General features: G+C 40.0%; 1 protein-coding gene across 39 annotated transcripts in view; it reads left to right on the top strand.

The window, feature by feature from the left end:
• DST (dystonin) overlaps positions 1–16,783 on the top strand; it is a 304,267-nt gene that overhangs the window by 231,790 nt on the left and 55,694 nt on the right. For 35 of the 39 annotated variants that reach the window (XM_053381102.1, XM_053381098.1, XM_053381103.1 and 32 more), the window contains 9 exons: positions 4,787–4,948; positions 5,846–6,016; positions 8,821–8,987; positions 9,400–9,559; positions 9,789–10,115; positions 10,363–10,447; positions 12,563–12,804; positions 13,383–13,589; positions 16,651–16,770. In XM_053381102.1, the coding sequence (XP_053237077.1) occupies positions 4,787–4,948; positions 5,846–6,016; positions 8,821–8,987; positions 9,400–9,559; positions 9,789–10,115; positions 10,363–10,447; positions 12,563–12,804; positions 13,383–13,589; positions 16,651–16,770 (1,641 nt within the window). The remainder of the gene's footprint in view (positions 1–4,786; positions 4,949–5,845; positions 6,017–8,820; positions 8,988–9,399; positions 9,560–9,788; positions 10,116–10,362; positions 10,448–12,562; positions 12,805–13,382; positions 13,590–16,650; positions 16,771–16,783) is intronic. The other 4 variants (XM_053381110.1, XM_053381108.1, XM_053381134.1 and 1 more) reach the window with 1 other exon arrangement.

Genomic DNA, 16,783 nt, shown 5'->3' with positions numbered 1-16,783 from the left:
AGAAAGAGAAGAAAAACAAGATGTGCTAGAAGGGGAACAAACTCAATTTAGGAGCATATCTTCCATAGACGATAATCAGTTTGTAGGTAAATTTGGATCATTTTCTCCTACCATTTCTAGTAGTGAACATCAAATTTCATTGCTTACCTCCAGAAGTGCCCCTACCAGTGGACACTGTCGAGTAAAATTGCAGAATGCTTCACATATAGAGCAAGAATCTTTCTGGAACTATGAGGGCAACCAAGGGGAAGGAGATGGACTGACATATTTGAAAGAAGACCTCTTAGCACATCCCCAATGGCTCCTGGATGGTGAGAGGGAACATGATTTCACTTTAGACAAAGAGGAAGTGAGGAACAGCGCTGAAGTTAACGAGCCATTAGACACCCAAGACAGGATGATTGAAAAGGACCTCCTGGATATTGCAACTCAGGATATAGATATTTATGATGATGATGATGATGCAGCTTTACATGCTAGTGATACGGACTTAGTAAAATATGTGATTTTGCATGAAACTGAGGAAAGTAATATGGCCCATACAAGTGCAATAGAATTGTCCTGTCAGGCTTTAGAGGCTAATAATACCACATGCTGTCAAAAAGCAAATCCAATCAGCGCTGAATTCAGCTTTTGGACTACAGGCATGCAAATAGAACAAACCTTGGATACAGTGTGCAATGGCATGTTGTCTTATAAGGTAATTCCAAACTTAAATGCATTCTTTTCATGCTGCAGGGTGGGTTATTATTATTTTTTATTATTATTTTTCTTCTGTAATTGCATCATGAATGCTTATTTTGCTAATCTACCCAAAGAGTTCCTTTAGAATCCTTTGCCCAACAAGTTATTAGAAGGCAGAAATTGGCGAGATGGTCACTTCAGTAAATTGATTAAGGGCAGTTTGTGACAGGGTTGATTGCTTCCAGCTGTTTGGTTGCATGGCTATTTATTGTCCAGATGGTGCCTGTTACCCTTTATTTGGAATGCGTCCACTAGGCATTGATGTTCAGCACCCCCTCCTCCCCTCCCCTCAAATTATGTTTCAAGCAGCCAATGCCATTCAAGGGCAGATAGGCCTTCCCTATTCAGATTTAACCAGATTTCAGCTGCAGCCATATACTCTACACACTTTCATGGGAGTAAGGCCCATTAAACCCGATGAGCATGCTTCTTCTGAGTTGACACATATAGGATTGCACCGTTCATCATAAAGGTATACACAACGATGCTCAGATTGCTGCGGTTTCCAAAGTACACAGATTAAAGGCTTGTTGCACGTACTGAAATTATTTCCTTGCATCTTCATGCCAAAAAGTAGTCCTAAAGTTGTAGGGGATTTTTTTACAAGGGATCTTGTAACATTTACTGAGCGGTGAATGAAGTAAGGAAGTAGAAAACAGCTTTGTAATAAGCATGGGGAGCTTGTGAAGTCTTTAATTTAATTTTGTTCTTTTTGTTTTTGGTCACTCTGATCTGGTTGTGTCTTGAGTTATTTTAGGACTTGTTGCTAAGCTGTTCTGGCAAACTCTAGCCTCAAGTCCTACTTTTGTGAGTAGGTATGTGTATCTAAACAACAAATCAAGGGGAACAACTCGGTTTGGATTGCTATGGAATTGTCTTAAAAATATATGAACATCTGAAATAGAAGAGAGTTGGATTGAAGGACTGAATTGCTAGTTCCATGGGCCTAAACTGGAGCAGGACTTGTGTTTCTCACACAGCAACCTCAAACACAGGAAGCTTCTTTTGAAAGAGAGGGGAATTTCAAAAGTAGTTTATGGAACCTGGGGTGTGTACATGTGCCTGCCTGTTTGATTGCCAAAGATACTACTGAGCTAACACTTGGGTATGTGTAAATTAGCTTTTGCATCCCAGCCCTTGTTTATTTCTCTAAAGTAAAGAGAACTTGCCCATATTATGTATTATTTTGTGGGAAAGGTAAGACCTGTTTGCTGTTTTCAACTACTTGGTTCCTCAGAACTCTGCTTTATAATGCCCCCCCCTAACAAATCCCACAATGTCCTGCAAATAGGTAGTGCTATTGAGTGCAGCAAAAACAGCATTATACGTGTGTGTGTGTGTGTGTTTGTGTTTGTGTGTTCCTGGTTGCTACTATGTAACACACCACCGTGTCTGAGGATTATTGCATGTAGTCTCAAACGTGTGTGAGCTGTCCATGTTCGGACTTAAGTTCCTCACTGCCTCTGCAAAACCCCCTTCTCCCGGTTATTCGAGTGGATTTAAGGCCTCGAGGAGAGATGGGTCACACACTGTCCTGTGTGTCAAATGTGCTTGCTGTGTGTTGAAGTGCTGGCTGCTGTTATGACGTAAACCTAGGTGTGAAAATGTGCTGTTTGCAGACTATCCTAGAAAATCTGGGTTTCTTACACAATATGCATAGCAAGTTTCTTTTTTCCTACTAGTGTTGTGCTTGGCCATTTTGGTGTACAATTTATGTATCCCATCTTGGGGAGGCTTCTTATCATTTTTGTTTTCAATTATGTGAGCATAAAAATTACTTAGAGCTGATATTGAGGTACATCAACTATAAACATGCTTTATATTCAGACTGTTCTAGGAATTTGGGTGTCCTGGGCTACTTGAGTGTCTAGCTCCTAGGTTCTGAGGAATAACTTTAGCCATACTGAGGTACACTTGTAGTATCCCCATAACATTGCTTGTATTAAGGGAATGATGTTACTAGTGGCAGCTGAAATAGATATTCAGGATGTGAGCCATATTTGCTAGTAAAGCTATAATAATAAAGCTCAGTACAGTATTGCAGTACAATGGCTTCACAATATTTTGCTGACTATAGTGAAATTGCTGCCAAGGGACAGTGTCTGTAGTAGCAGTAGAAGAAGAAAAAGAAGATGGGGGGGGAGGGGAGGGAGTACTTAAAAGGTAAGAAGCTTTAAGACCACAGTTTGTATAGCCTGGGTTCATAACCCACCAACAGCATTTGATGCCTGTGGAATATTTTCTGTCACTAGCCTTTGCAAGTTCTCAAATGAATATCACTTAGGTTGGTGGGTTGAGTTAACCTGCATTATGATATCATTGTGTGAAGCATGCTTGAATTTCTTGCCAATGAAGACCACCTGGGAAATAAAGGGACATGGTCCCCACTGTTTTTCAGTATCTTCTAAAACAATATAACCATTACTAGTCTTATCTAGAAGGTGAATGCTGGTGTAGTTCCTTAGTCATATGATCAGCTCATTCTCCCAGGCCATTCCTGAGGTCCAGGCTCACCATGCTATAGTGGCCCCCAAATCATTGGATAGCGCTTGCATTTCTCCACTGTGCAGTTAGGACTGGGGCAGGTCCCTTCCTGCATGTGCCCAGCATCTCACTGCTCACTTGGTCTGTAGGAGCCACACTGTCCAACACCAGCTCCTCCCATTAGAATTAAGAGCACTGCATCATTTTTAAATGACTATGCAAATCATTATGCACCACAGAAACATATGCTGAGCATATTCAGACGATTAATTTCCTCACCAAACTTTAAGCATTTCCCGTGTCCACCGTTACTACTCGTACTTTCAAACTCTACTATATAGACTCTGGGCACTGTGTATTTGGTCTTTCAGAAAGGGTTTGACAAAGTACTTCACCAAAGACTCCTTAGTAAGCTTAATCATGGAATAAAAGGAGAGGTCCTCCTACTGTTCTGCAACTAATTAAGGAACAGGAAGCAGACAGTAGGAATAAATAGGCAGTTCTCCCAATTAAGAGATCAGCATTGGGACATGGGCTTTTAAACTTGATTATAAATTATAAAAGTGAGCATAGTAGCTGAGGTTGCTGATGGTACCAAGTTGTTCAGGGTGGTTAAAACAAAAAGAGATTTGCAAGGAGATCCAAAGTGATCTATCCAAATTGGCTGAATCATACTAGAACCCAGGACCATAGTATGAAGCTAAATGTTGGAAGATTCAGGACAGAACTTAAGAAATAACTTCTTCATGCAGTGAATAGTTTTAACTTTGACAAAGAAGTAGTGGTGACCATTACTGTGATTGGCTTCAAAAAAGAATTAGACAAATTGATTGAAGATAGAGCTGTCAATGGCTGCTAGCTATGATGGCTGTGCTCTCTGTTGGAAGAAGTATGCTTCTGTACGCCAGAGTCACAAGTCCTTTTTGCACTCAAGTCCCGCTTTCAAGCTTCCCACAGGCATCTGGTTGGCCACTGTGAGAACAAGATGTTGGTCTAGATGGGCATTTGGCATGATCCATCAGGGCTCATATGTTTTTATGGGCTACTTGTGTCTGCTGGCCATATGCAAAGGATAACTGTTTGCACAGAGTTGCATGGCCCCAAGAAGAATGGGCTATTGTGAACAGATATCTGAACAATTACTATCCACAATATGTCATCCTCTTCAGTTTGACATAGGTGTCCACAACGTGTACCTTTTGCTTTAAATATTGTTTGAGCATCTATATTAGGAAGATTCAGTATGGAGCACTATGTTTGTCTCTTCCTTTTAAATACAGCGATTGTTTTTTTATGTAATAGCAGTTTCTTAACTCCGGTTTGGGTTAATGTGTATATAATTTACTCTGAGTTGTTTTGTGTTTACAACATTAAGAGCAATTTTACATGTACACTCTGTAGCTAAATACTGTCTTTCAACACTATGTTCACGACATGCTGTGTGATTTTACTACTGATATCTGCTCTGGTCGTTACTTATGCTCAGCATGTTCCAGACTTAATAATCTAAATGTGCCTTTGCCTTTCTTTCTTTCTTTCTTTTCCTTTTGATCTGAAGGTATTCGAGAAGGAAAAGATTGAACCACTGCAGGTTAAGCAACAGGAGGTAAATTGGCTGGGTCAAGGCCTTATTCAGAGTGCTGCTAAAAATGCTAGTACTGATAACCTTGAGCGTGATCTTGAGGATGTTAACACAAGATGGAAAACTCTCAACAAAAAGGTACGTTAGTTGTATTTGCACTGTTGTTTACCTTTCTAGTCTGCTGTTGTTTTTGTTTTGCTCTTATTTCTGATTTTCACTACAAAGTAGTACTACACATTATTGTAGTAGACTGCATAATAAAATGCACAAAATCCCCAGTCCAGAACTCCATGTGTGCTCTGGTGCTTATGTAGAGCTCCTACAGAAGCAGACTACCCTTTGTCACATGGGTACCCTGTCATTTTAATGTCCATGGAAAGAAACCTGTAGAAAGTCAAAAGCCTAAAGGAAATAGAGGATTGCAAAACATAATTCATGGTGCCTTCTGTGTCATGCTGATTGAAGCAAAATGCCTACTCAACTGTCTTCAGCCCTGTTTAGGGAAGTTTTTAATAACTGATGTTTTAATGTAATTTTAATCTTTCGTTGGAAGCTGCCCAGAGTGGCTGGGGAAACCCGGCCAGATGGGTGGGGTATAAATAAAAATATATATTATATTATATTATATTATATTATATTATATTATATTATAATATATTATATTTTTTATTTTATTATATTATATTATATATGTCCAAATAAAGATGCATGCATTCAAGAGGCACATGAAGTACTTAGGCTTCCCTGGGGATTATCCCTAGGCAGGTCTACCTCACACTTTGTGCACCTATGACCTACTGCTACAAAATGTTGTATTGTTCATACCTGTATTAAGACAATTTTAATTATTTGCCGAAGTGCACAGAATGTCACTCAAGTCAGTGAAGAGCTTCATAGTTTAGGAGTTGCTAGCCTTAAATTGTTCTTATTTTCCCTAGGGGTTGTTTGATTGACTGGAAAGATGGAAAGAGGTATTGTGGGAAGAGTATAATATTTACAATGTTTTGTTTTGTTTTGTTTTGTTTTGTTTGTTAGGTTGCTCAAAGAGCAGCCCAGTTGCAAGAGGCACTGCTCCACTGTGGGAGGTTTCAAGATGCTGTCGAATCTATCCTTAGCTGGCTTATTGACACAGAAGACCTTGTGGCTAATCAGAAGCCTCCATCTGCTGAGTTCAAAGTTGTGAAGGCCCAAATACAGGAACAGAAAGTGAGTAGAAGTTATTTATCTATCTTTATATTAATTATATTTTCTGTCACCTGCTCAGTGGGGTATTTTAAACTGTTTTTAAAGCTGTGTTTTAATGTTGTAACCCACACGGGGCCTTAGGATGAATAGTGGGTAATTAATAACAGTAATAACATGTGACGGCCTGGATAACAGTGTGGCTGAGTGTGTATTAGACGTGCGCTATAAGAGGTGCAGTTGCAAAAGAACCTGAAAAAAATACCTTTCCATAGTCTCTGTGATCCCATCACTTAGGATGGTTGTCATGGATGCTCCTGTGCGGGATGTGTATGGCTTTTTTCAGGGGAAGGGCAAATTTTCTCAACCCAATCTGTGAAATTCTCTTTAAAGATTTGCCCTTTCTTACTTTCATTTTGGTGGGATGCGGGTGGTGATGTGGGTTAAACCACAGAGCCTAGGACTTGCCGATCAGAAGGTCGGCGGTTCGAATCCCCGCGACGGGGTGAGCTCCCGTTGCTCGGTCCCTGCTCCTGCCAACCTAGCAGTTCAAAAGCACGAAGTGCAAGTAGATAATTAGGTACCGCTCCGGCAGGAAGGTAAACGGCGTTTCCGTGGGCTGCTCTGGTTCGCCAGAAGCGGCTTAGTCATGCTGGCCACTTGACCCGGAAGCTGTACGCCGGCTTCCTCCGCCAATAAAGTGAGATGAGCGCCGCAACTCCAGAGTTGGCCACGACTGGACCTAATGGTCAGGGGTCCCTTTACCTTTTACTTTCATTTTGGAATTCTCCACTCATTTTAACAGAGGCATCCAGACTGTAGCATATTAGTGGGACAGGATCTGTTAGTCCTGCCTTTTACTTGTATGGCTCGGATTCAGCGGTAGACAGCGGGATTTCCTGGGGGAAAGTGGCTAGGCAAGCGGAAGTGTGGGATGAGCCCTAAATTGCTTTGGTTCATTCAGTGAGAAAAGTGACTAAGAAATATAACAAATAGTTGGTATGTAAATTTATATCCAGCTCTTCTTTCACTCAGTGGAGTTCCCAGGCAGCCTCCCATCCAGGCATTGATTGCATCCTTTGTCCGGGGGAAATGTGGTTTTCTTCACTTCTTTGGGAAATGTGGGGAGCTGGTGCAGACTGGGGGGGACATAGGCCATGTATAGCACAGGGTAAACAATCATTTCATTGGACCAGCTTTCTGTATATATTGCAAGGAAAACTCTGGAATATCTGTGCTGGTTCTTGGCATCATTTCATGCACGTGTACATTTCACTGGATGCACATCAAAAACAATTATTTCGAGGATCAAAAGCAATCTGATGTTTGAAAAGACATCACTGATATTGTGAAAAGGGGCAGGGGGAAGAACATTGTAGAGCTACTCCCTTAAGTTGAAATAAAGTTCAAAATTTTGTCAGGGCTTCAATCCTCCTCCATCATTTTGACAACCCTCCACCCCACCCTTCTCAGCTAATCTCTTTTTCCCATATATGCCATTCAGTGTGGACATATACGAGTTGCCTATACATATGGGTTAGTAAGGGATGAAATCTGTGCCTGGTGTCAGCTTCTGCTCCACCCCTTACTTCCTGACTTCTGTCTCTATAGAGGTTTGTAGAGTCTGTTTTGATTTAGGGTAACATCTTGTTGTGCCTGTATCTTCAGTTAATAATGTCAAACACTCCTGCTTCAGATTGTTCAACAATTGTTCATAACACAGTTGCTGATGGATTGTTAGACCCTCACTTAAAAGGGGTGGGGAAAGAAGGTTCATATTAAATATTGAATTGGCAGTTGTGGAGTAAATACAGCACATCAAACTCTGTAACCAGATCCATAATTACTTTCCTGTTCAAAATAAATGTATGAGCAAGGAAAGAGCAGGTCACAGCATGCACAGCATCAGAGAGAAGTTGTGCTCTCTGAACAGTCTTAACAAAAGGCAGTAGGAGAGAGGAGGGGGGATTTTTGGCTGAAACATAGAAGGCAACCCTCAGGGAAGAGCGCTGCATGAAGCTTAGTGAATCAAGTCCTCAGGTTGTCTGGCCAAAGTGAGTATCCAAAGCTGCAGCTGCTCGCAACATCATAATCTCCGAAATGATCATATGTTTGTACTGAAAATTTGGGACACAATCCAGAGAAAGTTATAACATGTTTGATTCCCCATTAAAATAATTTGGTCTTAGGAACATCATTAAGCCCTGAATTGTGTTCATCTTATTGAATGCGGCCACAAGTGTTTCGAAAGGTGAGCACTATATAAACAAACAGATATTTCTCTGGATTGCAGTGGATAGTTGCAAACATCAACAGTGTATTGAAAAGATGGGGAGGGTTCTTATATGAAGCGGAAAATTTCCTATCTTTTCTTTTTCCAAAATGGAAAAGCTTCCCCAAAAGTTCCCAGCACTGTCATGTGTTATAAAATGTCCCACTGTGATTCCCCCCTCTCCCTGCACATGTCAACATCATACCTCATATAAGGCATATATATCTGTAGCCCTTCCAGAGCTTCCAGGATAGCATTGAAAAGAAATCTGAATGAAAACGTTTGGAAGGATGCTAGACCTTTACAACCAATGCTAAGACTGGCACAGTTTGCTCGCTCTCATAATGAAATTACTTATTTATGCAATTTATGGCACTTGCATTGTAAGACTGCTGGCACCCTCACAATTTCCTGCCATCTCAGAAAATTGTTCGCTTAAGCCTGCCTCTTTTTGCCAATAAACAAGACCTTGAAGAATCTGCCTCTTAATCTTTTTACAGCCTTGTAGTGAACAGTCATTTCCTGGCAATTTGATTTTTGATTATTTTGTCTCCAGCTTCTCCAGAGATTGCTGGATGACCGCAGACCCACTGTTGAACTAATCAAGCGTGAAGGGGAGAAAATTGCAGAGTCAGCAGAGCCCGCTGATAAAGAGAAGATCTTGAAACAGCTGAGCCTCCTGGATAGCAGATGGGATGCACTGCTTGATAAAGCAGAAACAAGGTACCTGAAATGTTTGCATTCACTTAAGGGTACAGTAGGGTGTACTCCTTGATACAGCATTAGAAACTAATTTGAAACTATAGCAACATTTTCATCCAGTTAACTGTAAGATTCGCATTTCAAGCTAAATGAGAAAATGGCTCTGAGTATATTACAAGTTTTATTTTTAGAAATTTCAGTGAAATAATATGGGGAAATCAGTATCACATAATCGCCCGTTCTTGTAGTAAAGTGGATGTCTCCCATAATCTTCCAATTATGGGAACTACTTTTAGGTGTAGTTCAGAGATTTTCGAAGTAATTCAGTGAACATAATTAAACCGAAGTAGTTCTTTCCAAGCGCTGATTTTAACTTTTTAGTATTTCATACATCCCTCATCCCCAAACTGTGCTTTGTTTTCACATATTGTAGGAATCGTCAGTTGGAAGGTATCTCAGCTGTAGCACAGCAATTCCATGAAACTTTAGAACCACTGGTTGAGTGGCTAACCATCACTGAAAAGAGGCTTTCAAATTCAGAACCCATTGGAACACAGGCTTCCAAACTACAACAGCAGATTTCTCAACATAAAGTAAGATCTTAATGTGCCTTTCAATGCGGCAATTATTTTATGATTTGTAAATCAAAAGTGGAGTATTCCCCCCAACACATTTTTTTATTACTTTGTTTATATTCTTCTTTTACCATCAAAGTTATATTCTTTTGGTTGTTCTTGAGTTGTTTTCATATTTGGTTTTATGGTTTCTTTTGTTTGCTTGTTTTTCTTTTCTTTTTCTTACTACTTTGAAAACTTCATTTAGGCCTTTGAGGAAGACATCGCCACTCGCAACAAAAATTTGGAGCAAGCTATTAATATTGGTCAGGCTTTAAAGGCATTGAGCTCCAAGGAAGATAAGGAAATGGTGCAGGAGAAACTAGATTCTTCAGAAGCCCAATACACTGAGATTCGAGAGAAAAGTGGCAGTAGGGCTCAGCTTCTGCAGCAAGCCTATTGCAATGCTCAGATTTTTGGAGAGGATGAAGTTGAATTGATGAATTGGCTGAATGAAGTACATGAGAAACTGAGCAAACTGGCAGTCCAAGACTACAATACTGACTTGCTTGTGAAACAACAAACTGAAATGCTGGTATTTCCATTTATTTTCTGTTGATTTTATTTTACCATTTTAAGCACTATTTCATATTACTTCTCATTTTTTTATTGTTATAGTTGTTTAATTTTGTATCCTGATCATTTATTTTTAAGCCCTTATCCTCCCCGCACCCTGCTCCAATTCTCACTCTGAGAGAATAAGTGGCTGCTTATAGACTTTCAGCTTTATAGATTTTAAATGATGGCTTCTCTGATGATAAAAGCATTCTAAAATTTTCTAGGCTCTCCAAGAAGAGATTCTGCTCAGAAAGCAAAATGTTGATCAGGCTATACAAAATGGTTTGGAGCTTCTCAAACAAACAACAGGTGAGAAAGCCATGAGGAAATTAATGATTTATGACAACGAAGACAAGTAAAGTAGAAACTTTTGGGGGCTCACTGACTCCTACTGGAACCTTTTTAAAGCTATTTTTTTAAAAAATGCTTTTTTGTTCATAAGTAATGGGATAAGTAATTATGGGTGCAGTGTGTAATAAAGTTTCACACTGTATTAGTATACCTGTCCACTCAGAGGTAAGCATGGCTAAGCTCAGCAGAGCTTACTCCCAGGTATGTGAAAAGAAAGCAGTAATGAGAATTGGTGTAGCATAGTGGTTGAAAGCTTCCTTGATCAAGACTTGGGGAGTCTTAGGGTTCAGGGATTTGTAAATGAAGTACGGTGGAGGGTGGTAAAGAAGCTTCTTAAAATTTTGAACTTAACACTAAAAGCGGCTTGATACTTTTTTAATAGTACAGTATTCAGTTGAAACTCTTGAAAAGTTTGGACACCTTTTGGAGCAAACAAGAGTGTGATCACTCATTCCTAACTTGAATATGCATGGTTCACAGAGAAACTTACGGTCTTCAAATAAAAACATCTTGAAGGTCCCAGGCCACAGAGAAGTTAGGCTGGCCTCAACTAGAGCCAGGGCTTTTTCGGCTGTGGCTCCGACCTGGTGGAACACTCTGTCACAAGAGACTAGGGCCCTGCAGGACTTGACATCTTTCCGCAGGGCCTGCAAGACAGAGCTGTTCCGCCAGGCCTTTGGCCAGGGCACAGCCTGACTCCCTCCCTCGGCAATCTTCGCGGAGCTCTGGCCCAATGGTGGCCAGTGGCTTGAATTTAATTAATTTTATAATGAATGATTTTAGAGTGTTGTTTGTGTTGTACTTTTGTATTGTTTTATTGTTGTTAGCCGCCCTGAGCCCGGCTTCGGCTGGGGAGGGCGGGATATAAATAAAATTTATTATTATTATTATTATTATTATTATTATTATTATTATTATTCTGGAAGAAAATAGTTTGAATAGTTCCTTATTTTATGATTTTTGAGTAGCACTTCAGCATTTTAAAGAAGTTTGTAATGTGTGGTATCATGATGCATGTCCATTTGGATCTCAGCCAGTAGATGTAAGGAAGGAGTAAATAGACTGCTTAAACAGCTATATAGAAGAATGTTGTAGTAAATGTTTAAAAAGGAGTTTTTTTAAAAATGGACTGAGTAATTAGTCTACCTATTGCTGTGAGAGAGGCTGCTTCCCCCACGGTGAACCTAGTACTGTGGGAAAGTTGCATTCCAATTGCACACAGCATGTCTGGCTTGTAGACCAACATCTTCTAAATTTTCCAGTCTCTAACTCCATGAACTCTCCAAGATATACATAGTTTGGGCCTGGGAAGAAGGGAGGGAGGAGAGAAGGAGATGAATTACAGAATTAGAACCTGAATTGTTCACTGAAAGATAAACATATAGTATAATGAACAGTGCAGTTTCAATTCTGACTTTTACTCTCTGTATAATGGTGATTGCGTGGACATAGCCACTCAAAGAGGGAAATGTTCTTAATTGTAATTAGTGCTGTCAATTGATTCATTATCGGCCTTATTTTAATGAATTAAATTTAATTACTTTACATACCGCAAAATCTCAATATTTGTGTAATTTCATGTATATTGGAGAAAAGACATAGTTGGTTGTTTTTTTAAAGCTATAGTCAAATAAAGTTGCCATGCGGTGTTAGAAGGAAAGGCCTTCCATCTGCTCCTTAGCTTGGAATGCTATCACGTTATTCCCATATTCAGAGAGACCGATTCTGAACTTCAGAGCAGGCAACACCCTGAGCCATGAATAGTGAGCTCTGCCTAACTTACTAGTCCAACAACATCTGGATGGCCACAGGTTCCTCATCCCTGACCTAGAGAATCCTGATTGGCTGAGGCTTGATCTAGATTTATTTTGGTGGAGCCCAATCAAAAATAAGACAGGGGTGGGGTTGGGTGGGCTAAAGTTGCATGTGCACAGCGAAGCTTCCATGCTTAGAAGAAAAACTAGCTTGATCAGGATGAAATATTTGTTCTATTTTCACCTGTGGACTTAAACACTAAAAACATCCTGGTCGCTTTAGATGATTTGTGTGTTAAATACCCCTTTCACATTGCAGGTGATGAAGTTGTCATAATTCAGGATAAATTGGAAGGCATTAAAACAAGGTACAAGGACATAACTAAGCTGAGTTCTGATGTGTCCAAGACTTTAGAACAGGCTCTACAGCTTTCTGGTCAGCTGCAGTCAGCTCATGAGAAACTCTGCACTTGGCTGGATAAAGTTGAGGTGGAATTACAGTCGTACGAAGCGCAGGTCCCCAAAGGTGAAGAGTTAAGTCAAGCGCAAGAAAGACAAAAGGTGAGTGTAAAATGCTGTGTTTGCTTGTGGACAGCGTTCCGGGGGCCACTTGCCAGCAGCAAAGATGGGTGGAGCAACAGGCGTGACACTTCCCTTTGTACAGCTATACAGAAGTTGGGATGTTTTTGCATATATTCACACCTCATGCACATCCCTTCACCCTTCATCTGGCTAAGCAAGAAGCATCATCATATTTCAGAGTAGGGGAGGGAGGTGGAGAAAGAGAGAGATGGGGTGTTGTTCTTTTGCACTATTATCTTTTATTAGTTTAGAGGTTTGTGTCAGCATCATATAGGTAGGTCCTTTGTTTATTTATATTGATAGTGTGAGAGGTTAGGGGGTCCCAAGCATGATTGTAACAAAAGCAAAGGTAGCCAAGTTGAAAAGAGTGATATTTATAGCTTTGGTTTGCTGCTGTAGCATTTCAACTATGTACTCTTAAACTAAATAAAAAAACTGAAGATGGGAGAAGGAGAAAACCAAAAAAGCCTCATGGGTGGAACCTTTGAGCTGTGCAGATTTTGTTTCTGCGCCAATGTGTTATTTTTAATTTGTTTACCTTAAATATTCCTTTTTAGGCACTGAAAAAAGAAGCAAAAGATAATAAAAGTTTACTGGACACTCTTAACGAAGTCAGCAGTGCTTTGCTTGAACTGGTGCCATGGAGAGCAAGGGAAGGGATAGACAAAATGATCACAGAAGACAACGAACGGTACAGATTAGTGAGTGACACTATAACTCAGAAAGTGGAAGAAATTGATGCTGCCATTTTCAGATCGCAGCAGGTAAAAATGACCATAATTCTCATTTCAGTCAATGCGTGATAGGGGAAAAAAATATGTATATTTATCTGTTCAAGGAATACATCCAGGTGTATATCTGGGAATCCGTACCAAAAGAAAAGGCTGCTGTTCGTATTATTGGCACATGCATGCTACGTCTTTGCAAGAACTGGGGCCAAACTTGAAAAGAGCTTGGTCATAGTTGTCAGACATGAGTCCTAGACCAAAGCAAATCCAGTCATTGTTGTAGCCATCTGTCTTCTAGTTGACACAGAAATTACAGATCAGTCTCATACTGAGAGGCATTACGAGTGGCATCATGCAGTGATCTCAGTGGGAATTTCAGTACAGAAAGAATTGTAAACTCAAACCCTGTAACTTATTATTTATGCTGCTATGTAGGTCATATATCAGCTTGTGTAAATGAATGGTTGAAGTAAAGATGTGTACAGTAGCCAGTGGATGCAGTTTTGCAGGAAATATAAACATTATTTGCAGTTGTGGGCAGCATTAAAATGAGCTTAATATACACATCAGTGTTTTGTTCGAAGGTTTTCTTTTTCTTTTTTAGAGCTTCTAATTTGTTGGCCCTTTAATTTAGTATGACTCAGTTTATATGCCTCTCTTTCAAAACAGAATGTTCAGGCCAAAAGTACCTTCTCTGATTATAAATGTGAGATGACAGCAAATGTTTGTGGCTTGTTTCAAATAGATTAAACAGTGTGATAAAGAATTACTCATGAAAAACATGGAGAAACCTCAGCCCACGTAACTTGCTTTTCAGTCATGATTCATAATTAAAGAATAAGATATGACAGCTTATCCATTAAATTTCACCTTCAGTTGGAAGTGACTCTGTCACCACAAACATGTAAATTATCAACTTTCTCAAGCAGCTTAATAGGATTATTTCTTGTTCAACCAGCATATGTTGAAAGCATCAGACATAATGAAGAATTTTGATGACCTCTAAAGGTCGCATGTGCTCCCACTATCATGAGTGGGTCCAATAAAAGTTATCCACCTTATCAGTTTCTCTACCGCTTTCTTTTAGGAACATGATTCACGTTGAAACTTGTTGTGTATATTTATTTGTCTGTTTAAACTAGACCATTCAAGTATTGTGCTTCACGAGCATACCAATTGCTCTACAGTAGACTTCTCTAACTTGGTGCCCTCAATATAATTTGGACTCCAGATCGCAGCAGCCCCAGTCAGTATGGCCAGTGATGGAAACTGTATTTTAAAGCGTTTGGAAAGAACCAGGATGGGGAAGGCTCTCAAAGTTCTCCAAAGCTCTCGAGTTCAGTTGAGAACTGGTCTGGTGAGCCCAGGGGAAGAAACAAAGTTGAGGGTGGAACATTTGCATATGACAGCAGTGCCTAGTGGGATAACAGACCCTGGCTTCCCTTCCCCTGCGCCATCCACATGTTGAAAGGGAAGGTCTGAAATGAGGAGTCTGCTTTGTGTGTAGGCTCTGCCTCTGTCAGAACCCTTTGTGATCAGGGTGCTAATCTAGGTTCATACAGCGCGCTCTCCCTTCTTTAGAACCTTCCCCCAGAGTGTGGAAGTCAGGGTACCGCCAGTAGTATTGTCATGGTGGTGGGATGCTCAGTGGGCACAAACTTGCTCTCTTCTCCCATGCATGTTCGGAAAATGACATTTGAAAGAAATCCACTAGTGGTCTCTGAAAGGATAAGATTTTCAGGGGGAAAATATGTGTATGCTATAGATACTCAAGACTTGCGTTCGCACAACTGGACTGTCAACTTCTACCAAGAAGCAATTCCTATTTTGCTGCCCATTGATTTTAATACCATTGATCTAGCCTAACTAAAAAATAATCTCTCTATTGAGGCAGGGAAATAATCTTAAAGATGGACAAGAGCAAGAGATGTTTAAAGAAAAGCAAGTATTAATATTACCTTTGATGTTTGTGAGAATTTTGACAGAGAATTCTGGTTGAAGTATAAAGTATAATGTGGCTCTGACATTTCCTGCTTCCTCTTTGTAACACTTCTGAAATAAGCTGATTTTGATATACTCCTCAGTGTCACAGAGAGCCCTAGAATTTAATAAAATAAGAACAAACTGTGTGGTTATTATAAGAAGCTGTATTATATTCAATCACAGCAACGAGCCACCTAGCCTCACACTCTTAACTACTAGCACTGATTCCAGGATGCTGTGCTGCTGACCTGAAAGTCATTATTCTCCAACAAAATAACTTCAAAGGGAAACTTTAGCCAGCAGCTGCTGAACAAAAATTCATCAGCAAGCTTGAAGCTGCTTGTTTCAATTTCATTCAAGGCAAAGTTTTTTTCTCCTATTTCATTAAATTATCACAGCAAAGGGAGGAAAATTATATCGTTGCATATACCGGTAATTTGTGAATGATCACTGTGTTTATTTCGTATACTTTTGAGCTTTGCACAGAGACATCACACTTGCTATTCAAAGATATTTGGCCCACTGCTTACAATCTTTACCTTTCTGACTCTGTATGTGTTTGACCAATGCCACTGAAGCATGTTGCACTATTCTTCCTTGCCTTACCTGTCCCTTTAAGAATACCCAGATTTCTCTCATCCTCCATCATATCTCTTAAGTGAAGAGGCCACATCTCCTCTTCCAGGTCTAAATTCACAAACTGTGGAAAGCTTATGGTCTAGCAGGGAAGTTAACAGGCACTATCTTGTTGCCATTGACACCTTGATCGCTTCATCCTCTATCCCCTCCGGAAGGTGTTGCAACACACATTCTTAGCTATGTGCAACTCCCTTAGCATTGCAGCTTAAAATACCCACCATTCTAGAACTGGCCTAGAGGCAGCTTTGCAATTGAGGGTTATACTGGTTCTGATATCCAAAATATAAACAGGTTCTCATAAACTTGGGGCTGTGTAAATGTAACCAGTGCAGTCTTACCACTGAGCTATGATCCACACCTCTGAATCTTATCAAATGTCTTTTCTGAAATATCTTTTCCATTTAAACCCTCTACGCATCCAGTTGGAGTTATTTTTTTATTAATTGCTTTTTTATTTTTTCTGTATTTTCTTTAGTTTGATCAAGCAGCCGACACTGAATTAGCCTGGGTTGAGGAAACAGAAAATAAACTGATGTCTCTGGGTGACATTAGGCTTGAACGTGACCAGACCATTGCTCAGCTACAAGTTCAAAAGGTGAACAAATGTG

Source organism: Podarcis raffonei, chromosome 3, assembly GCF_027172205.1.
Source record: "Podarcis raffonei isolate rPodRaf1 chromosome 3, rPodRaf1.pri, whole genome shotgun sequence".
Classification (NCBI taxonomy): domain Eukaryota; kingdom Metazoa; phylum Chordata; class Lepidosauria; order Squamata; family Lacertidae; genus Podarcis; species Podarcis raffonei.
The sequence above is the reverse complement of the archived record's forward strand: the minus strand, read 5'-3'. Positions and strand labels throughout refer to the sequence as shown.